At 56.4% G+C, this 21,756-nt stretch overlaps 2 protein-coding genes across 4 annotated transcripts; one reads left to right on the top strand and one right to left on the bottom strand.

Moving 5' to 3' along the window:
• The first annotated feature begins 1,907 nt into the window (after positions 1-1,907).
• Positions 1,908-15,695, top strand: STAT6 (signal transducer and activator of transcription 6). 2 transcript variants are annotated; one of them, XM_059403485.1, is made up of 22 exons: positions 1,908-2,179; positions 4,842-4,981; positions 5,381-5,519; positions 5,823-5,906; positions 6,333-6,471; positions 6,598-6,650; positions 6,861-7,009; positions 7,859-7,990; positions 8,116-8,304; positions 8,635-8,722; positions 8,841-8,963; positions 9,532-9,624; positions 9,986-10,192; positions 11,393-11,487; positions 11,582-11,718; positions 12,048-12,194; positions 12,409-12,472; positions 12,578-12,688; positions 12,883-12,966; positions 13,944-14,009; positions 14,101-14,229; positions 14,320-15,695. In XM_059403485.1, exons 2-22 carry the CDS (start codon positions 4,866-4,868, stop codon positions 14,507-14,509), a joined length of 2,535 nt encoding a protein of 844 aa, XP_059259468.1. In that variant the 5' UTR covers positions 1,908-2,179; positions 4,842-4,865; the 3' UTR covers positions 14,510-15,695. The 2 variants fall into 2 exon arrangements, with proteins under 2 accessions (XP_059259468.1, XP_059259469.1); XM_059403486.1 differs by lacking the exon at positions 1,908-2,179 and adding an exon at positions 2,868-2,941.
• On the bottom strand, positions 15,635-21,722 carry NAB2 (NGFI-A binding protein 2). 2 transcript variants are annotated; one of them, XM_059403487.1, is made up of 7 exons: positions 21,400-21,722; positions 19,121-19,994; positions 18,533-18,666; positions 18,144-18,195; positions 17,922-18,054; positions 17,511-17,702; positions 15,635-16,508 (listed from the first exon to the last, which is right to left on the bottom strand). In XM_059403487.1, the coding sequence occupies exons 1-7, from the start codon at positions 21,480-21,482 to the stop codon at positions 16,399-16,401; spliced, it is 1,578 nt and encodes a 525-aa protein (XP_059259470.1). In that variant the 5' UTR covers positions 21,483-21,722; the 3' UTR covers positions 15,635-16,398. The 2 variants fall into 2 exon arrangements, with proteins under 2 accessions (XP_059259470.1, XP_059259471.1); XM_059403488.1 differs by lacking the exon at positions 17,511-17,702.
• Between the last annotated feature and the right edge of the window lie 34 nt (positions 21,723-21,756).

Here is a 21,756-nt window from a genome sequence, read left to right as displayed (position 1 = left end):
AGAGAGGATGACAATAAATATTGTTTTCCAACCAGCCCTTGGTCCTCATCTTTCTACCCTGCAAAGGAGCTAAAGTTAGAGACTACATTCAATCCTCTCCTTCTCTTGCCAACATTCGGGGAAACTTAGGGCTCTGAGACCCTCACTAATTTAGCTACTCTCTGTGGAAGTCTGCAGGCAAGGTGCACCCCTGAGAACATGTGTCTTGAGCACTTGTGTGCATACACTGCCATCCCAGCACTGCTGGTCATACAAACCCATGGACTAGGTTCCCTACCTGTCATCTCCACACTTTGACGACAGCCTCTCCACTCCACTGCCTTCCAGACCCGGCAAACCCATAAACACACTTACCTCCGATATCTCATCTTTGTGGCACTATTTTTACCCCCACATCAGGGGTCCCCAATATGGGATGGAAGTCCTTCTGCCTTCCTCCTACCTGCCTTAGTCCAGCCTGTAAAAATAATGCCTAACATTTACTGTGTGCCAGGCATTGTTCTAAGCCTATACATAATATTACCGTATCTCTCTCCCACAACCTTATGAGTGAAGACTTACTTGCTCCATTTTACAGATGGCAAAACTGAAACTCAAAGAGTAACTCTCTCAGAGTTGTTCAGTTAGCAGCACTGGCAGGATTGGAACCCAAGCAGCCTGTCTCTAGAATCCCAGTTCTTAGCTGCTATCCTCTGCTGCCTGGCTGGGGACCCCATGCACACATGCACTCACGCAAACACATCCCCGCCACATGGGGAGGGCGGGGAAGGAGCTGGGTTCTAGAAATCAGTTCAAGCACTAGGGGGCAGCATAGGCATGGCTTTGGCCCCTCAGCCCGCCCTGCTGGGAGAGAGAAGAAGGGAGTAGAAACTTCCTCCCACCTCCACCACCCCCTGGAGACCACCCATTTTATATACCTTGTCTCCCAGGTTTGGGGATGTTGGGGCCTCTCTAGGCCGCTTGTCCTCCTTCAGCTCCTCTGCCAGCAAAAGCTGCAAAAACCATCCACTAGTTACAACGATGACTCAGAAGCTGAGCAAGCCTAGTGTTTTGGAGTTTGTGTCTCATTGTGACTGCTTGTGGCTCTGAGGGCTGACATGACTGTGAGCCTGCCCGCACATGTGTAAGCGTGTGTGTGTGTGTGTGTGTGTGCGTGGTCTGATGGCCAGGGAAGTTGCACATGTATGTGTTTGTTTCTGGGTGTGTCTCCGTGTTTACCACAGAAACAGGAACTTGGCCAAGGCCGCACAGCAGATTCCTAGTCAAACTTGTCCCTTGGGAATCTGCAGGCAGCAACTCCAGGTTGTGCTGGCTCCCACAAGTGTCTGAAGAGTAGTGCTCTGTAAGGAGGGGGCCGAGATGGTTTTCAGTACAAGAGAGTCCTTCTGGAGTCTTCCAGAATTCTGAGCTCTGGGGTCCCCTCCCCCACTCCCTCCCATCAGTGGTCATGCAACCTTTAAGTCTCCCGTGCCAAGAAGGGAGGAGGATCTAGGAGTTCCAGACAGCCTGGAGCTCCCTGGCTGCTTTCAGGGTCCTCCACTGGAGGGAGCACAGAGCCCAGAGGGATTTAGCTTTTTCAGAGGTCCCGGCGTGGGGGGTGGGGGTGCCCAGTTCTTCCTGTGCCCAAATCACAGGCCCCAGCAAAATTCTGAGTATGGGAGAGGCAGTTTGGAGCCACAGGTCTCCGCTTGGTTTTAGGTGACTTTCTGGAGAAAAGTTGATCGCTTTTGAGGGGACACAGTAAGTGGGGGTCAGGCTCCCCTCCAGTCTGGCCCCAGGGTCGGGAGCCCCAGTCCTTGCTCCTTGGAACCCATGATCCCCCACTGGGCACAGGAGGCACACACGCTCACCCTACTTTCTTCCTCTTCCTCCTCCAGCCCACTTTCTCTTCTCTGTGTCGTCAGAGCTCCAGGGAGGGACCTGGTTAGACGGAGAAGCCGGAAACAGCGGGCTGGGGCAGCCAGTGCTTACACTGAGGAGGAAAGACGGGAGAGGTTGTGTGTGTGTGTGTGTGTGTGTGTGTGTGTGTGTGTGTGTGTTGTTTTTGGTGGTGGTGGTGGTGGTGGGAGAGGGGGAGTGCCCGCAGGGCCAGGCCTGAACTCGCTGGATAGAGCTACGGACTCATGGGGCCTGGCAGTGCCCGCTGAGAGAGGGAGAAGACAGCGGAGGGGTTGCCAAGGTGAGGGGATGCCTCCGAGGAGGGGGAGGGGGAAGTGCTGACTTTAAGTGTGTGTAGGGGGGTGTGGATTAGCAGGGGTACTCTCGGGACCCTATCCTGGGCGGAGTGTATGGTTCCCGGGAAATTGTTTCATTTGGTGTTGGGAGCTGGTGGTCCTGGGTTTGGGCACTTTTGAATTCTCAGAGGAATCTGGTCTGGGCAAGGCCCGGCACTCCTACCTCCCCGCGTGGGTCACTTTTTCCACACCCCCGCCCCCGCACCTCCAGGGGCAAGTAAAGGCACGGAAAGGAGAGCAAGGAGGTGCCCCTCTGCCCTGGAGGGGGGGGGGGGAGGGGAGGCGGTGCCCCTCCCTAGAAGGTTGATGCCCGAGGGAGGTGGGTCCTTGACAAGCCCCTATCCTGTCCCCCCATAAATGCTGTCGTTCAAGGGTGTGGCTTGGGGGGATGAGCGAGCCCCAGATGTAGACCTCATGGTGCCCCGGAGAAGGGGGAATTTCCCCCTCAAAAGTGCTCCACGCTTGGCTGCTGTAGACGCCGAGATTTCCCGGTGGCGGCGCAGGGTTAACCCTCCTCGTGCTGAACTGGCTCCACCTTCCCGCCCCCACTGCCACATACACATATTGGGCAACTCAGAGAAGCTCTTTTGACTTTTGATCCTGTGGTTCCGCGGTCAGAGGGCTCGCGAATGCAGGGACAGAGGTGATCGGATTTAGGCCAGGAAGCAGGCTGCGGAGCCTGGTGGACGTCCGGGCTTGCCTTCCAGGTTGGAAAGTGCTGGGGAACGCTGGCCCCGCCCCCCCCGCGCCGTGGCTCCTCCTCCCCGCCGGTCTTCTGGGGGGCTTAAAGCTTAAGGTGCGGGCAGTCCACAGTCTGTGCAAGCCCCTGGGCTCAGCTTCGTTATAGGGTGGCCCTCTGAGGTTTGGGGATGGATTAGGGGAGGAGATTTGAAGCCTGGGCCTTGCCGGGAGGCTGGTCGCTCGACAAGGGAGCAAGTGGGGGGGCTGCCTTCTGCTTAAGGATTACCTGTCTCCACTTGGGTAGGGATAGAGGGTCAAAGGTCTGAGCACCATGAGAAACAAGAGAGGAAGAGAGAAGAGAGGAATGGAGTCCTCTCTTGAATTTGAAACATAGACCAATAGGTGCCCCACTCCAGGGTGGGAGGTGGTAGAGAAAGGCCTGTTGGGAGATCCTGAGCAGGCGGGAGGATTCTGCCTTTCAGAGAAAAGAGCTAGAGGGTATAGAAGCTGGTGGGTGGGGGGAGCAAGAAGGCTTGGAACCAAGAATCTCCAGAGAAGGGGTCCCTCTCTTTTCTATCCCTTTGGAAGTCTTGGGAGAGAGGAATAGCCAAAAGCCCAGCAAGAGGGCTTGCGGTTACTGGGTTGGGGGAGACTCAGGGAATATCCACCGCCATCCTCTCCATTCTCTCATCTCTAGGAGAGGGGCACTATGGGACACAGGCTCTGAGAGACCCCTGGGAAAACACTGGTTGACCCTCCCCACCCTGCAGCCCACCCAGAAATGGGGATGCAACCCTCTCCCCTACTCCTTCCATCTCCTCCTTTCCTCTCTCCTTTTCTCCTCTGCCCTTGGCCTCTAGCCCAGCCTCTAGCTTCCTCTTCCCAGCTTCTAGGCTCTTCACTCCAGGCTTGCTAACACTACTTTTTCTCCAATCTCTCCCACCTTCTTTCCAAGTTCTCTCTGCTTCACCCTTTCCTCCATCTCTGCCTCCCTTCGTCAGCTCTCCTCCCACAGCCCCACCTCTTAGGATGTTGGGGTCTGGATGTGGAAGGGGCCCTCACAGAACGATGTCACTTACCTCTTGGAATCAGATCCTGATTTCTGAACTCACTGGCTCAGTGGCCTTGGCAAGCTAGAGAACCTCCGTTAGACTCAGTTTCTTCATCTATGAAAGGGCATAGTTCCATATTTTAAAAATCACTGCAAAGCTCTGAGATAATGAGCTTCATGTACTGCCTCAAACATAGTAAATTCTCAATAAGTGGTAGCTGTGAATGCTTTCCCGTTCTCTTCGTCATCGTCCAGCCTGGTCGTTTTCAAATTATCTCATGGAGCCCCAGGATTTTGAGAGGTGTCCTTAGTGACATCTTTGCGGTCAGGAGGTAGGGAGAGGGAAGTAGAAGCCGTAGGATTTGGGGCCTACCACACTTGCTTTCAACAGAGAAACTCTAGTGTTATACCTTTTATATAACTGGGATTCCACAGATTAAACACTAAAATTGTCTACTACTTTAGAAATTTTTGGAAAGTTCTGCATGTATCCAAGTCTCATATTTTATGAGATGAGAAGATCAAGCCTCACAGTGGGGAGGTTCCTTGCCCACAGAACCAGAGCCAGCTCAGAGCTGCAATCCAAGTCCTCTGCCTTCTCTCAGAGAGCTTTCTGTACTCTGCCCACCTGTCCTGTCCTTCCAGCCCTCTGGCTGCAATTCAGCTCTTCCTACCCCATCATCCCTTTGTTTACAACTGGAGGGATTACCTTGTTTAGGGCATTGACCAATGATGTCCCCCGTTTGAGGTGTCAGGCTGTGAGTTGTGATGGGGATGGTCTCTGGGATCTGGGATCTGTAGGAGGTTGCTGGCTGCCCCCGGAACGTAAGCCAACTTTCTTGGGTGCCTCTCAGAGTGGCCTTGTTCCTTTCCAGAAGGCACCCTCCAAACCCCAGATCATGTCTCTGTGGGGTCTGGTCTCCAAGATGCCTCCGGAAAAACTGCAGCGGCTCTATGTCGACTTTCCCCAACACCTGCGGCATCTCCTGAGTGACTGGCTGGAGAACCAGCCCTGGTAAGTCCTAGCTGCCCTGTGCTGCTGGTCTCCTCCAGGTCTTCCCTCTCCCACCTTCCCTCTCCTTAGATTGCTCTGTCCCATGTCGGGACTCGGGATGCATTATTCCCTGTGTGGTGGCCAAGATTTAGCGGGGACCAGATTATGCACATTGACACATGGGGTCCCCCACACCCTGAGGAGCCCCAGTCAAAGAGGAAGAAGGTCAGGACTGGGGCAAGGAGACATCCCATAGCAGCTGGAAAATTGGGGAACAAAGGGCACATGGATGAGGCTGTACAGGGCATGGATGGAGACTAGGACTGGGAAGGAGCTGTTGAGCTGTTTGTTGAAGGGCGGAAGATCAGTAGAGCTGAAGAAACCCTGACCCAAGGCCACCTCATTTTGATCTTCCCACAGGGAGTTCCTGGTCGGCTCAGACACCTTCTGCTGCAACATGGCTAGTGCCCTCCTTTCTGCCACTGTCCAGCGCCTTCAGACTTCCGCTGGAAAGCAGGGGGAGGGGAGCGCCATCTTGCAACACATCAGCACCCTGGAGGTAGGGACAGGGAGGGGAGGGGATGAGGCTGGAGTGGGGCTGGAGTGGAGCTGGGATGAGACCTGGAACACCTGAAGAAATTGGATGCCAGAGCAAATTGGTGTTCCTGTAGTTAGCTGTTAGTTAGCATGCAAATGAGGTTTTAAAAGCATGCAAATGCATGAAAACTTCTGGAGTCCACAGTTGCGCTGCCTTTCGGTGTGCTTAGGAATGGGGCGGGGGTGTGTGTGGCGTGGATTGGAGGGGGAGAATAACATGGGTGAGAGCCAGGCTAACCCAGTCCGCCACTCTTCATTTCTCTAGAGCATATATCAAAGGGATCCCCTGAAGCTGGTGGCCACTTTTAGACAAATCCTTCAAGGGGAGAAAAAAGCTGTTATGGAACAGGTATTGTTAATACCCCACCTCCCACCCCACGTCAACTCCCTGGGATGTTAGCTTGAGCCATGAGAAACTGGAAGGGATTTGAACTTCAGGAGAGGCTCAATGTTTTAGGCCCAGGAGGTTCCAGGGGTCAGAGTGCTCCCCAAGCCAAGCTCAGGGAAGCTTCAAAATGAGGGACTGAGGGTAGTGAGGCCTGGCGAGGAGAGAGCAAGGGGTAAGAAACTGTTTCTGTCAAGAGAGAGATTTTTATCCCTGGGAGATTCCAAAAGGTCAGGGAGAACCTTCAAAGCGGAAAAGGAGCCAGACAAGGGAAGTGATTTGTTTCCTTTCGGCAGAGCATGGCGGCAGGCAGCCCTTTAGGAAGCAGAGGCCTAGTGTAGAGGGATGAACGGAGTATCTCACCTCTTGGTGTCTGTCCCTCCTGTGCAGTTTCGCCACCTGCCAATGCCCTTCCACTGGAAGCAGGAGGAACTGAAGTTTACCACAGCGCTGCAAAGGCTGCAGCACCGGGTGGGGGAAACTCGCCTTCTCCGAGAGGCCCTGCAGCCGGGGGCTGAGGCTGGCCAAGGTGGGAGCGTGGGTCCGGCACTCCGAGAGGGTTCTGGGGAGTGGGTGGGAGTGACACCCTCTTGGACCTCACCCTTGACCGAACCTCAGATTTATGTGTACCCCTTATTTCTGCCCTCACCCTCAGTGTCTCTGCACAACTTGTTAGATGCTCCTGCCAACGGGAAGGGGCCAAGTGAGGTAATTGATGGATTGGGAGGTGGAGTTTGGACTCAAAAGTACAGTCCGGAAGGGATCTCAGCTCTGTGGAGGGATGGAGATTAGGCCTCAGAGGGATACACACTGTGGCGGAGAAGGGGCAGGACTGAGAGGGGAAAGAGAGAGTGGCCTGTCCTCTGGCGCTGGAGGAGGAGCCAGGCTGGCCCCTGCTCAGGCCGACCCTGCCTGCAGGCCCTGGCCACGTTGCTGCAGGAGACTGTTGGGGAGCTGGAAGCTGCCCAGGCCCTGGTGCTGAAGAGGATCCAGATTTGGAAACGGCAGCAGCAGCTGGCAGGGAACGGCGCACCCTTTGAAGAGAGCTTGGCACCATTGCAGGAGAGGTCGGGGCAAGACTGATGGGACTGAGGGAGGGCCAGGGATGGGTGTCTGCTGTCCTGGCTGGAGGACAGGTGAGAGACCGAGGTGTCTCTCTGTGACACAGGTGTGAGAAAGAGACCCAGCAGGCCAATTCCAGCAGGGCTGCGCACTTGCGCTGTTGTCAGGTCCCATCCTGTCCTGTCTGAGCATGCCCCACCGAGGGGGGTAGGAGCGGGAGTTCATGTGGCCCATTCTTGTCTTTCTCTTCCTTTCTTTCTTCCCTTCTTCCTTCCTTCCTTCCTTCCTTCCTTCCTTCCTTCCTTCCTTTCTTTCTTTCTTTTTAAAAAGATCTTATTTATTTATTTGTCAAGACAGAAAGAGGGAGTGCACACAAGCAAGGGGAGCAGCAGGCAGAGGGAGAAGCAGGCTCCATGCTGAGCAAGGAGCCCCATGTGGGACTCAATCCCAGGACCCTGGGATCATGACCTGAGCTGAAGGCAGATGCTTAACCAACTGAGCCACCCAGGCCTCCCTTGGCCCGTGCTTTTCTCTTCGAGCCCCTTGCCCAGCGGATTGGGCAGTCTTTTCCTATTTGGTCTGTTGGGCGGAGGCTCCTTTCAATTTGCGCCAAAGTGCCATGCGTGTTGGCAGCTGACGTGGGCATCAGAGTCCTGGGGAAGAGGCAGCCGGGTTTCCACAGGGGTCCAGGCGCAGAGAAGGAGCCTCACACCCAGAGTCAAGGCAGGTCCCACAGCCCCTTCACCCCAGGCATCTTGCAGCCATACACACTCTCCTGCTTTCGTTCTGGGTCTAGGGGTAGGGAGTTTGGGCCGCCCGAATTGTGTGTCCCCTGACCACTGTCCTGGCCCCAGGTGTGAGAGCCTGGTGGACATTTATTCCCAGCTGCAGCAGGAAGTGGGGGCAGCTGGTGGGGAGCTGGAGCCCAAGGCCCGGGCAGTGCTGATCAGCCGGTTGGATGAAGTCCTGCGAACCCTTGTTACTAGGTATGCCCCCTGAGCCCTCAACCCGGCCTAGAGCAGATCCTGAGGAAGGAAGAGGCTTAGAGCAGTGGGAAGGGTGCCAGAAGGGACCCAGCCACTAAACTCCCCTGTGTCTTCACTCCTCTCAGCTCCTTCCTGGTGGAGAAGCAGCCCCCTCAGGTTCTGAAGACTCAGACCAAGTTCCAGGCTGGGGTTCGATTCTTACTGGGCCTACGGTTCCTGGGGGCCCCAGCCAAGCCTCCGCTGGTCAGGGCTGACATGGTGACTGAGAAGCAAGCCAGGGAGCTGAGCATGCCCCAGGGGCCTGGGACTGGAGCGTAAGCCAGGGCTGGTGAAGGCCTGCTGGGCTGGTGGAGGCCAGGGGAGCCTGGGCGACTGGCACCCCAAAAGAGCAGGGTGGTGAGGAGGGAGGGCTGTGAGGTGTGTGGACCCTGAATGGTCACGGCAGAGGAAGGGAGGGGACATATCAGGGCTGGAACGGGATGGAGAATTGTGATTTGGCCAAGATAGGGACCTCCTTGAGAATCCAAGCAGGGAGATGGAGATTTGGGGCCGGTCGCCCTTGCTATCCACCCCTGGACTCAAGCTTCTCCCTACCCCTGGCCCTGCTGGGATGCACCCACTCAGTGTCCAACCTCCCCTGGCAGAGAAAGCACTGGGGAAATCATCAACAACACCGTGGCCCTGGAGAACAGCATTCCTGGCAACTGCTGTTCTGCCCTGTTCAAGAACCTGGTGAGGGCTTTGGGGAGCCATTGGGAAGAGTGGGGGTGGGGGGGTCTTCAGACTGAGGGACTGTCCTTGGAGAGGGTGTTGGGAAGCCTCACCCCTGCTCCCCCTCCCACTCCTGCAGCTTCTGAAGAAAATCAAGCGCTGTGAGCGGAAGGGCACTGAGTCCGTCACCGAGGAGAAGTGTGCGGTGCTCTTCTCCACCAGCTTCACAATTGGCCCCAACAAACTCCCCATCCAGCTCCAGGTGAACTGAGCCTCAGGCTGCCCAGTCTAGGGCACCGGCTCCCCACCATGCTACATGCTGGGGCCCTGGCTCCTCACTCCTCATGATGGCTCCGTAGCCCGTGCCTCTGGGATCCGTGTGCATTGGGATCAGGGCGAGAGCGGGAGGCGCAAGAGTGTGCCTACCTGGGAATCGTGTGGTGGCGACTAGCTTTTATTATACATTTCGTGTAGACCAGGGCACTGTTTTAAGTCACACATACACACACACAGAGATAAGTACTATCATTAGCCCCATTTCACAGATGAGTCCACTAAGATACAGAGAGACTGAGGAATTTACCCAGGTCACACAGCTATGAAGTGCTGGAGCTGGCATTGGAAACCCAGAGGTCTGGCTCTAAAACACTGACTCATAACCACTTGTCTACAGTTAGGCCTTAATGGAGCTTCAGAAAACATTGGATAACACACCAGGAACATTGGACTATGTTGTGTGACTCCTAGAGTGTCCCTGCATTCTCAGAGCCAAACCCCTGAGGAAGCCCCTTGCTCCAGTAAGAAGATCCCCCTCTTCTCGCCCCTATCAGGCTCTGTCTCTGCCGCTAGTGGTCATTGTCCACGGCAACCAGGACAACAATGCCAAAGCCACCATCTTGTGGGACAATGCCTTCTCTGAGATGGTGAGGAAAGACCTGGAGTGGCCATGGAGGGAGAGAGGGGAGGAACAGGGGCAAGCAACATGGGCAGTCATGTTGGGGGAGGCAGGGAGCAGACATGTTCAAATGGGAGTGGCCATAACTCCTTTCATCAAACTCTCTAACTTCACGCTTTTATACTTCTGACCTCTTTTCGTGCTGGTCTTAACAGCTACCATGTCGTAGCACCCTAAACTATTTTCGGAAAAGAGCCATCTTTGTGAGCGAGCTCAGGGGGATAATGGCTGGGAAGGGCAGCGCTGGGGAGGTGGGAGGGAGGAAGGCCCCTCCTGAGGAAGAAGGAGAATGATAGTCTGAAGTGTCCTATTCTTCCACTTCACCCCAGGACCGTGTCCCCTTTGTGGTGGCTGAGCGCGTGCCCTGGGAGAAGATGTGTGAAACTCTCAACCTCAAGTTCATGGCTGAAGTGGGGACCAATCGGGGGCTACTCCCAGAGCACTTCCTCTTCCTAGCCCAGAAGATCTTCAATGATAACAGCCTCAGCATGGAGGCCTTCCAGCACCGTTCTGTGTCCTGGTCACAGTTCAATAAGGTCATTCCCCTACTTTTTGGACTTCCCACCCCTAAGCTCTTCATCCATGAGGCACTCAGGACCTTCCCAACCTCTGTCCAGAGACTGACCTCTGGGGTCTTTGTGGTGCCCCATCATGGGGATCAGGGAAGCCTCTGTCACCGCCCAGGCAGGAAAACCCTTCAGTCGGGCGGGTAAGCCCAGAGGAAGGATTCCCCAGCGTCCCTCATGTTTTGGACTGGGGGCCCTCTGTCCTCCCTCTCTACCAGTGACTCGCATGACTCATCCAGATTGTGTGTAAACACAGCTCTGATTCAAAATGACTTTGACCCATTGGGAAAATAGTTCCTATTTCAAAAACCAGGATGAAATCCCCCAGGGACACACACAGTGATACCAGCAACCTTGCCCTGACACCTTACTATGTGGCAGAAACTGTGTTTAGCACATTGGGTACGTCATCTACTTACCCCTCCCAGCATCCCTTTGAGGTAGTTGCTATTATCCGAATTTTACAGGTGAGGAACGTGATGCTCAGAGGGGTTAAGTCGTTTCTCCAGCAGGTGAGGAGGGTGGGATATAATCCCCTATTTCTCGTTCTTAGCCACCGTATTTTTAACTGCCCTCAAGGGGAGGTGGCTCAGAACTGGACCTGTTACAAGAATGGGGGAAAAGGTCTGGATGTCTTGGTTGAGAACCAGCTGGGTAAATGCAGTCATGTACTGTTCTCTTAGCAAAAAAGAAAGAGAAGTCTACATGACGGAAGGATGTGTTAGCAGAGGGAACAGGACACTCGCACCTGGCAATCTGCATTGTCTGGACTCCGCTGCCCTTGTTCTAATCAAGGATCGGTGGAGCGCAGTTGTTAGGAAGGACTCTGGTCTGGACTTCCTGGGCTACATCCCAGCTCTGCCTCTCACCAGCTGTGTAGACCTGGGCAAGTTACTTGACCTTTCTGGGCTTTGACTTCTTCATCTGTAAATGGGATACTTAGAGGCTTGTAAAGATCCGGTAAGTGAATTTATGGAAAGGACGTGCAATACTGCCTGGCACCTGGTCAGTGTGAGGGCTGGCCATTGTCCTTGATGAGACAGATTCTGTTTTGTCCTTCAGCCCTGTGACTCTGTTGTGTGGGCACTCACACACAAAGCTAGGGCCTGTCCTAACCAGGCCCTAGCTCTGGCCCTCCTGTGTTCACACTAGTTCTTCCTTATTCCCCAGGAGATCCTGCTGGGTCGTGGCTTCACCTTTTGGCAGTGGTTCGACGGTGTCCTGGACCTCACCAAGCGCTGTCTCCGGAGCTACTGGTCAGATCGGTGAGTCCTTGCCCCAGTGGCCTGAGCACTTGTACCCCTAGCTCCTTCTCCACAGCCAGTGCCCCAACCCCATCCTCTCCTTCATCCTGGCCAGGTTGATCATTGGCTTCATCAGCAAACAGTACGTCACTAGCCTTCTTCTCAACGAGCCTGATGGAACATTCCTCCTTCGCTTCAGCGACTCAGAGATTGGGGGCATCACCATTGCCCATGTCATCCGGGGCCAGGATGGTGAGGTCACCCCAGCCAGTTCTCTGTTTCTGTGCCTGTGCCCTCTGGGGTTTCTTCTGGGAAGGAAATGTCTTGGCCTTCCTTGATGCCAAGCCTGATCTTCAGGGAGTCCTTCCTTAGATCCAACTTCCCTCCACCCTTCTGCAGTCTACCTTCTCATTGTGAGCTCTGTTGGAACAGAGACTGGTTGGTCTCCCTCCCCCAGGACTCTCACCCTAACTCCTCTCCCCCTCACCTTGGTAGACTGAGAGTGGATCCTGTGTTGGGGCTGGATGGAGAGGGGGAGAATGTCTGGACAGAGGGGACTCAGGGTCTCATTCCTATTGTAGGCTCCCCACAGATAGAGAACATCCAGCCATTCTCTGCCAAAGACCTATCCATTCGTTCACTGGGAGATCGAATCCGGGACCTTGCTCAGCTCAAAAACCTCTACCCCAAGAAACCCAAGGATGAAGCTTTCCGGAGCCACTACAAGCGTAAGCTGGAGCTCGCAGTTTGAACCCTTCTTTTGCCCATCTCTTCCATCATCCCAGTTGCCCCCTTCCTACACAGTGTATGTCATCCCTGACTCTCTCTCCATTTTCAAAGCCCCATTTCTCTTACTTGCCCATCAGCTATGCCCACTTTTGCACATCCCTTCCTCCCCAATGCTGGGGCACTCCATGGCTCTCCTTTCCTCCCCCACAACAGCTGAACAAATGGGTAAGGACGGCAGGGGTTATGTCCCAGCTACCATCAAGATGACTGTGGAAAGGTGAGTGTGGCGTTGTGAACGGTGGGCGGGCCTGGTACTCCTCGCTGGAAGAAGTGGTGGCATCAGCCTTTGGTCAGTCACACGGACCTTCCCTCCCTCCTCCAGGGACCAGCCACTTCCTACCTTGGAGGCCCAAATGCCTACCATGGTGCCAGCTTACGATCTTGGAATGGCCGCTGATTCCCCCATGAATATGCAGCTCAGCCCAGACATGGTGTAAGGAGCTTGAGAGGCAGGAATGGGAGTGGTCTGTGGGGACAGGTGTTTAAGCCTGGGCAGCTGGGAGAGCTGGCATTAGGGACTGAAGGAGGGGATTTCCCTTTCCAGGAGAGGGATTCCCATCTTGGGGCAGGAGGTGGGGGTGTCCAGCAGAAGGGCTGGCCTCAGAGGGGTCTGCATTCTTTCCCCAGGTCCCAAGTGTACCCACCGCACTCTCACTCCATCGCCTCGTACCAAGCCCTCTCCCGGGAAGACACATTGACAACCTTCCCAGAGTAAGTGGAAGGGACATGGATACCCACCTGTAAGGGGGATGGGCATTTACCATTTGTTAGGAGAGGCTCCGCTGTGAGAAAGGGACGGCAAAAGGCTGACACTCTGTCTCTTCTGCCTACTCCATTGAGAGGTTAGTGGTTAAGATCCAGACTTAGCCAGGTTCAAATTTCAGCTCCGCCACCTACTGACTTTGGGCAGGTTGCTTCATACTGGTGCCTGAGAATAGGGAGTATTGATAATAATACTAATAATACCTTCCTCGGGGGATTATTATGAAGGTTAATTGAATTAGTAATACCTGTAAAGCTCATAGCAAAAACTATGTTAAGAACTAAGATGACCTCTCCTGCCACTGTCATTTATCTGCTGTCTGGATTTTTATTTATTCATCTGTTTTGGCCTTGAAGTGGCCTAGACATTTTTCCTCCCTAAGTAACACTCTTATTATAATAACTGCAGGTGCTTATTGACTCTTAGACAAGGTACAACATCTCCTCTCCCAGGAGTTGAGGTAGCGTAGAGACTGGGGGGCTTAGAGCCACCAGAGTCCAGAGAAACATTAGAAATTAGCTAATTCAAGGGCTCCTGGGTGATTGAGTCGGTTAAGCATCTGACACTTGGATTCAGCTCAGGTCATGATCTCAGGGTCATGATCTTAGGGGCCCGGGGATAAAGCCTCCCTCCAAATCCCTGGCAATTGTGTTGTTGGGAGTCTGTTTCTCTCCCCATTTCTTTGCTCCCCCCCTCCCAAATAAATAAAGAGATCAGCTAGCTCAGCCCTTCTCTCCTCCCCCAGCCCAATCCCCAACACATACACATTTTACAGATGAGAAGGCTGAGCCCACGGCTTACCCAAGACTATGTGTTTGGGAAAAGGAGCTGGAAATTGTTTCCTCATTCAACGACCTTGACTTTGGAACATGGTGCCCTTGTCTAGCCTTCCTTTCTCTGACTGTGCCCTCCTTCCTGTTTCCAGATCTCACCTGCAGATGCCCCCCAACCTGAACCCGATGAACCTGTCCTTTGACCAAACTCACCCTCAGTGAGTGACAGCACCCCTCCCGATCCCATGCTCCCCATTCCTTCCCATCCTTATCCCACCCCCATCTTACTGACTTTTCTGGTCTTGGCAGGGGCCTGCTCCCATGCCCATCTCAGGAGCATGCCGTGTCCACTCCTGAGCCCCTGCTCTGCTCAGATGTGACCATGGCTGAAGACAGCTGCATGAGCCAGTCGGTGGGAGGGTTCCCTCAGGCAACCTGGTGAGTGGCAGCCTGGGGGTGATGGCTGGGCAAGGGCTGGAGGAGCGGGTGCCATAGCTACCCTACTGTTTCTCCCCTTCCTTCTTACAGGGTTGGTGAAGACATGTTCCCACCCTTGCTGCCTCCTACTGAACAGGACCTCACCAAGCTTCTCTTGGAGGGGCAAGGGGAATCGGGGGGAGGAGCCTTGGGCACCCAGCCCCTCTTGCAGCCCTCTCATTATGGGCAGTCTGGGATCTCAATGTCCCACCTGGACCTAAGGGCCAACCCTAGTTGGTGATCCCAGCTGGAACGGAAGCCCCGAGAAAGACCGCTCTTCTACCCCGCCGGACCTGCTCTGGACACTTGCCCACGCTCCTGCCAAGCGGCAGATGGGGAGAGTGTCCTCCTATCCCCATCTACTCCCTGGTCAGGAGGAAAAGACTGCCAGGAAAATGCACAGTGGGTGGAGCCTATCCACTCCTTCCTCCTACCACACACCCCTGTCCTCCCCCTTCCAACGCTGGAAGGGAAATTCAGGTTCCAAAGTAAGACACGGCCCAACACGCCTGCACACACAGAAAACACACACACACACACCTCTCCCTGGAAGATGGGGCTGAGTGGGAAGGGGGCTGGGCAACAGCACAGGTTAGGGCATAGAGGTCTTCTCTGCCCATCTTGAGCCCGAGCCCAGGACACACACGTAGAAACATGCAGATATGTGCACACGTTTGTACGGGAGGCTGGGAACTGAGGGATAGGCTTGGGTCCCAGCCCTGGGGTAGACGGAGAAGCAGTTCAGGAGACCCTGGGTGGGAGGAGGTGGGAAAATCTGTACAGTTGGGTTACTGAGGTGGGTTATGCCCAGATTAAAAAACAAATTTTCAATAGCCCCACATTCCTGCCAGTCAGATGGAGATTTTTGGTTATGTGTAGGAGACCGTGCAGGTCAAGGGCTGTGTTTTATGGGCAGCCGTGTGAAAGTGTGCATCCCTGAGACGTGTGAATATACAGATGTCACACACAGTCACTGTTATGGCCACAAAAATACATGTATCTTTCTGATCTTGCCTCTGTGACAAGTTCGGAAGTGTGAAACACTGCACAAAAAACACCAGCGAATGCGCTAGCTTCTCTGATGCACGCTAACCCAGATGTACTCAGCTTTCGTAGGACCGTGGCCCCCGTGGGTCTGTGTGGCTGTGACATCTGTATGAGGCTCTAGCTTTGGTGGCTCAACCCTGCCAATCTTGCCCAAAGGCCAGGGGTGAGTCTGGGACCCAGGCCCGGGCACGAGGTCCTCTGAGTGAATTAGGGGGCCTTCCCTGCTGCTGCTTTTCTCTTTGCCCATTCACTGCCAGCTTCCCTCCACTGCCCCATTCCCGTGCCACCCTTTCTCCCTCTTGGGGGGGGGGGTCATCGATCCTAAGCCATAAAATAAATTTTATTCCAAAATAACAAAATAAATAATCTACTGTACACGATCTGAAAAGAAAGACGCTCTAACTGCTCAGACAGGTGCTGCAGTCCAGCCCCCAGCTGAGGGAGACCCTGAGTCCAACCCAGGCCTCCTGAGGGGGCCGGTCGAGGGGACCCCACATTCACCCTCCCCCCTACCCCCCAAGAGGGCAGGAGGGAAAAAGTTGCTGAGGACTTGGGGGAAAGATGGGGATAGGTGGGCAAACTGCAGCACTTGTTAAATTAAAGAAACAAACTAGAAGCACAAAAATGGGGGGGCAGAGGGGAGGAGTAGGTCCAGTGTTCCCAGGCCCCCAGTTCTGGGGGGAAACATTGCCATTTTTAGCTGTTGGACCTTCCCAGGGAAGTCCCCTTTTCCCCCATGTCCAAACTGAATCCAACTGCTCATACCACTGGTTCAAGCTACAGAGAATGGGAGTGTGTTGTGTAAGGGAGGGGAGAACCCCAGACACCCTGGAGACAGAGTCCTTGCCCCCTTGCTCTAGGCAAGGGTGAAGGGGCACCACGCACCCTCCTTGTGTCCTCTTGCCAGGCCCCTGCTCGTTATTGCTTGAAGCCCCATAGTTCTATGCCCATGGAGCAGGTGGGGAGGCAGGAGAAGGGCAGCTGAAGGATCCAGGGTTGTGACTAGATGCCAGGGACGGAGAATGTCAGAGTCCATGTGAGCCAGAAGCCCGAGTCCTGGGTCTGAGGACACCAGTGCACCCCTCACTGCCTGCTGGCCTCTGCCTCCACTTTGACGCTGCTCCTGCGACCTTCCACCAGGGCAGGATGGGGTCCTGGGGCGGGGCATCGGTCCAGCAGCCCTTCTTCAAACTCTGTAGGGAGAAAAGGAGTAAGTTAGGAGGCCGTAGGGTGGATGATGCAAGGAGGTGGCTGGACAGGAGGCAGGAGTCGGGAGACTGCAAAGATGAGCTGGATTTGATAGGCTGCCTCCTGCCCACTGCACGTTTATAGGTGTATGTATGGGGGGTGTTCCATACCCAAGTGTGTGCGTCCCCCTCCCCTTTCTGGCTGTGTGTAGCGCTCTCTCTGTATGTGTCTCTCTCCTCTGTCTCTCCCGCCTCCGCCTCCGTTCTGCTGGAATTTCTGGTTCTGTCAGGAGCTGTGGGGGTGGCTTGGCTCTGACCTCTCCCCCTCCCCCCCAGGCTCTGCCGCCCCCACTCATCCCTGGCCCCCTCCCAGGCCCCACCTACCCTACCATGCCCCTCCAGTTTCTTAGAAGCCAAATCAGGGGGAACACAGGAATCCAGCCTCCCAACTCCTCCCCCAAAAAGAGCCCCCCCTTCCAGTCCCCACCCCCACTTCCCACCCACGCACAGTTTAAAAATACCAAGCCAGGGTTGGTGGCTTTGTCTGCTGCATCACTCTCAGCCCAGCCGCTCTGGCCCTCTGGCGGACTACTCCCTTCCCCCATACACACACAAAGCATCCCCCTTTGGGCTTCTCTACTTCCCAGCTAGGCAACCCCACTGCAACTCCTAGCCTACCCTACCCTTCTGCCTTGGTGGCAGCTCTGTCTCTGCTTCCTTTCTTGGTGACCCTCCCTTCCTGTTCCTCTAGTCCCCCTCTGTCCCCTTGCTCACTGCACCGCCCCTTTCACAGATCTCCATTAGGATCAGATCCTCCTAGTGGAAACAACCCTGTAGGATCCCCCTTTCCTCAGCCCAAGGCCTGGATGGCTGGAGCCCCAGCACCCTACAGGCTGCCCTCTCTGGTGACTACATCCCTCTCCTTCCCACCTGGCCCCAGGACGCCAGGACTGCTGGGTGGGGCCTGGGTGGCAGGGGTGCTTGGGGACAGCGCTGCTGCTGCCTCACCTGCGAGAGGCGGCTTCGCAGGCACACAGGGGCTGAGGCGCCCCACGCGGTCGTGGGAGACGAGGCGGGCTAGCCGCAGCCCCTCATCCATCAGTGTCTGCTGCAGGATGTGGCGGCTCCACAGCCCATGGGCTGGCAATGCCAGCGGCAGGTCAGCAGGGGGCGGCGTCAGCCTTGGGCATGACCCCACAGCTGTGGGCATGGGCACGGATCAGGTAAGGGACTACAGTCAACGGAACCCCGCCCCGCCCCCCCCCAACCTCAAACGCAAAGCAGACCCATAGGCCCAGGCCCCTTTGCCCCCATCCAGCCAGGCCTCCCAACCCTGCTCCAGGCAGAGGCCTCCTAGCTCCTTCCTCCCACCTACTCCACGCCCAGAGCTCGAAGAAAAGTATTCTGATGGACACTCACCCTGCAAGTGTCCGTCAAGACTCTCCCCAGACAGGCTGGCGCTGTCCTCCTCCAGGCTAGGCCGGTATGGGGGTGCATAGGACTCTGGGCCTGGTGGAGGCTGCTGGAGTTCCGAGTGACTTTGCTCTCCAACCTGTGGATGCCCCAAAGGGGAAGATGAGGACCTAACAAGGGAGGGGTGGGGGAGGGCGCTAACACCGTGTGTCCACCCTAGAAACCTACCTCCTGTTTTAACTTCTTCAGTGGAGGGCCTCCCAGTTCTTCCGGGTGAAGCCTGCGAAGATGAGAGCAGTAAGGAAGGTGAAGCTGGGGAGGGCAGCATGGTGGGGCAGAACATAGAATCTGGGGAAGAGCGTGTGCTCTTTCAAGATCAGAAAGCAGCTGACTGAGCAGAAGTGTCTAGCTCTGGTACTGCTGTTGTGGGTGAGCAGACAAAACCCGAGATGGACAGGAGGAGGGCCCAGGCCCAGACAAGTGGGCTTGGCGCGAAGCAGGACACGCACGTGGGCAGGAAGCAGGCTTAGAGGTCCCTGCCTGGGAAGTCTGGCCCAGGACCCAGCTCCTTGGCAGGATTCTCTAATCTAGGAGGGACCTGGAGAAGGAAGTCTCACCTGGAGCCCTTCAACGAGGACAGGTAGGTGCTCTCTCGGGCCACTTGGCGCGACAGGGAGAAGAGCTCCACCCTCCGCAGTAAAAGTGTGTTGTCCCGCATGCAGAACTGTGCAGCAGCTTCGTTGATGGTCAGCTGTGGAGAGGGCCGCCCGAGCGGGCACAGTCCTCAGGCCCCACTGCCTTGCCCAGACCTCCTCCCACCCTTCGCCATCAGACACATAAAGCCTGTGCATTAGACGCTTGCTTAGGATCTGATGCTATGGAGTTCTCTGGAGGTGGAAGACAAAGGCCAACATCCCTGGCTGCCGAGGGAGGCTGGAGTCCCCTCGGCCAGAGCAGTCCCGAGCGGCACTGAGCGCGACTGCCCGGCACTGGCCTGTACCTCTGCTTCGCCCTCAGCTGAGGAGGGAAGCACTGCAGTGGCAGGGACCGGGCTGTGTGTGGGGTGTGGGTATGTGTGTGGGTGACTGGGGCATGGGGTCCTGGTCAGGAGGCAAGGAAACAGGTTGGGGAGGGCGAAGGTTCTCCACGGTGAGGAGGGTGAGGCCTGGGAGCCAAGTGCAATCCTAGGAGAATGGGGTCCTCACCTCGTGCAGGCTGAGCTGCTTGCCCTCCCGCCGCTTGGAGTCAAAACGGCCGTAAATGATGCTGTATTTGCGGATCTCCTCCTCCTTCTGGCTGTCGCTGTCGTCCATCTCAAAGATGTGCCCCACGCTCCGCGCCAGCTTCTTGTTCAGCTTCAGCAGGGACGTCACCTCCCCAGCATCCCCCCTTGGGAAGCTCCGGAAGATCCTCTCCACACTCTCCACCACCATGCGCACCATCTCTGGTTCCAGGCGATCTGGACCACCCCCAGCCCCAGCTGCTGCCAGCCCCCCAGCCCCGGTCCCCTCCGGGACTCCTCCCCCTGCAGGTGGGGAGAAGGGGGGAGAGCCTGCCTCCTCTTCTCCTCCCGCGCCAACGTCAGACTCTGGAGTGCTCCGTCCTGGCCAGATCCGGGGGTCTCCAGCCCCAGGTCCCCCAGGCAGTGGTGACAGCTTTTCTCCAAGTTCAAGGGGGCTCTTGGGGCTAAAACTGCGGGCACTGCCTGCCTTTTCCCCTGGGCTGCTATGCCCATTGCTCATGCTTCCTTTCCGGGTGCCTGCAGTCTCAGAGATCTTGAAAAGTGGGATACTGGAGACAGGCACAGCAGGCACTGGCTGACTGAAGAGCCCTGGATTGGTGGCCCATTCTCTCAGTGCCTTCTGCAGGCGGCGGACATGGAGGGGCTTGGTGGCCATGCCCACGAGTGCCATGATCTCCAGGAACTCTTCCTCGCCAGCCTCACACAGTTGCTGCACGTCATCCCCTCCCTGCTGGATGAAGGTTTCATAGTAGGAAAGGAGATTGGCGCGCTGCAGGACCCGGTAAAGCTGCAGCTCCCCCAGTGTCCGAGGCAGTGCCATGGCTCGGGCACTGGGCCTGAAGAGGAGTGCAGTAGAGAGAAAGGCAGGCAGTCAGTATGGGTCCTCCTGCTGAGTACCAACCCACACTCGCAATTGTCCTCTCTTTCCTGCTTGCTTCTCTTCCCCTCCTCTAATGTGCTCTCTGCCCAAGACCCAAGCCTGAGCACAGACTCAGAACTAGGCATTACCAGGAGACATAAACACAGCAGTGCCATCCCAGACTGGCCACAAGTACCAAAAGGCAGCCCAGTCTGCCAAAATCAAAGGCTCTTCACCCCCATTCTCAGCTTTTACTTTTCTGGCCTGGGGCAAGGAGACCTGAGCAGTGAGGCCAGCCAGCACCCCCTGGGATGGCTGGGCTTCCTTTTCCCCCAGAACAGTCTTCACCCTCCACCCTAAATGCCCAGCAGTCTCAGCTTTACTCAAGGTGACTTTCTACACTGAGGTGCATGTAGGACCCCTGTCCTCCCCACAGTTGATGCCTGGGACCTACTGCTGGCCAGTTTCACTCCGTGGTGGCGTCCTACCCAGGCAGCTGCAAGGGAGGGGTGTGGCCCTTTCTCACTCAGCAAGCCTGGCGGACCCCTGCTCTGCTCAGCTCCCCTGAGCTGCTCCGCAGGACCTCCCCTCTCCTCCCGACTGCCCAGTGCCCCTTAAGTTGGCCCCTCTCCCAGCAGTGACCTTCCCCACCTGCTGGGTAGGTAGGCCGATCCCTTCAGCTCAGGCGCCAGCAGGGAGGAGTGCCTCAATTGTTCTGCTCTGGGGCCTGTTCCGCCCACACACACTCCTACAGCGGCCGCGTGAGTGGGCGAAAACCGCCTGGGGGCTCCCACCTACCTCCTCTCCCTCATTTTCCACCCACACCTCCAAGTGGAGCGGAGGAGCGGCTCAAAGCCTCTTGAGGGAGGGGCTGCACACCGAAACTCCCCTCCGCGTGCCGTAAATATAGCTACAGAAAAGAGAAGGGAAGCCTAAAGCTTCTCTACAGCTCTGCTGATGCTCTCCCCTGGCTCCGAGGCGCCGGCTTCTCCCGGACCCCGGGGCTCGCGTACTCCGTATCAACGGAAGACTGAAACAGCGCAGCAGCCCTCCCCCAGCCCTATTACCAGCCAGAGCTCCAGGGCTTCCCCTGGCGTTTGGGGGCCCCCACATTCTTTGCAGGGGGTTCACATGCCAGATCACATCGGCAGAGTAAACGAGGGATGGAAAATTAAGTACTACTCTTTCATATCCAGCTTCATCCACTCCCTATCTGCTCCCAGGGCCCCTAATTCAAAGACGCACCCCCTTTTCAATCTGTCTCCACCCCCCACCCCCGTCCCGCTTCCCCTCGTTCTCTCCTCGACCTCCGCCCTCCGGACCCCTTTACTGAGTCCAGCTCCACCCATTCCACTCCCCGCCGCTTCCCTCTGCCCACTAACTTGGGTCTGGGCTGCGGGGTCCGGCGGGCGCAGTCCCCTCCGCCCGGCGGCTGCTCGGCTGTGGGGGAGGGCGCTCTGTGCATGGACGGCCGGAGGCCACAGGGGCTGCCCCTCTCGGTGCCCAGCGCTCGGCGCCTGGCGCGCGCTGCCGTGTCCGCCGCTGTCCGGGCTCCGTCCCTCCCTCCACGTCTCCTCTCTCCGAGCCTCCGCGCCTCTGTCTGTGCCTCTGCCCCCCCCTCCTCGGCTGCGCTTGCCGCCTCTCCGCGCCGCCGCCCCCGCAGGACGCACGGGGAGCGAGGCCCGGCGCGGCGCTGGCTGCCGGGCGGGCGGAGGGCGTGGGCAGCGCCGGGGGCGGGG

This window comes from Mustela nigripes, chromosome 6 (assembly GCF_022355385.1).
Source record: "Mustela nigripes isolate SB6536 chromosome 6, MUSNIG.SB6536, whole genome shotgun sequence".
Taxonomy (NCBI): Eukaryota; Metazoa; Chordata; class Mammalia; order Carnivora; family Mustelidae; genus Mustela; species Mustela nigripes.
Note: the sequence above shows the minus strand (reverse complement) of the source record. Positions and strands in the feature narration are given on the sequence as shown.

What these genes read in the sequence shown, in the direction of transcription:
- STAT6 (XM_059403485.1), top strand. Translation starts at nt 4,866, where the DNA reads ATGTCTCTGTGGGGTCTGGTCTCCAAGATGCCTCCGGAAAAACTGCAG. An exon ending in ACATTGACAACCTTCCCAGA is followed by an intron (nt 12,967 to 13,943) that starts GTAAGTGGAAGG and finishes TCCTGTTTCCAG; the next exon opens with ATCTCACCTGCAGATGCCCC. An exon ending in GGGTTCCCTCAGGCAACCTG is followed by an intron (nt 14,230 to 14,319) that starts GTGAGTGGCAGC and finishes TCCTTCTTACAG; the next exon opens with GGTTGGTGAAGACATGTTCC.
- NAB2 (XM_059403487.1), bottom strand. Translation starts at nt 21,482, where the DNA reads ATGCACAGAGCGCCCTCCCCCACAGCCGAGCAGCCGCCGGGCGGAGGG. An exon ending in ACCCCGCAGCCCAGACCCAA is followed by an intron (nt 19,995 to 21,399) that starts GTTAGTGGGCAG and finishes ACTCCTCTTCAG; the next exon opens with GCCCAGTGCCCGAGCCATGG. An exon ending in AGCAGCTCAGCCTGCACGAG is followed by an intron (nt 18,667 to 19,120) that starts GTGAGGACCCCA and finishes CCCTCTCCACAG; the next exon opens with CTGACCATCAACGAAGCTGC.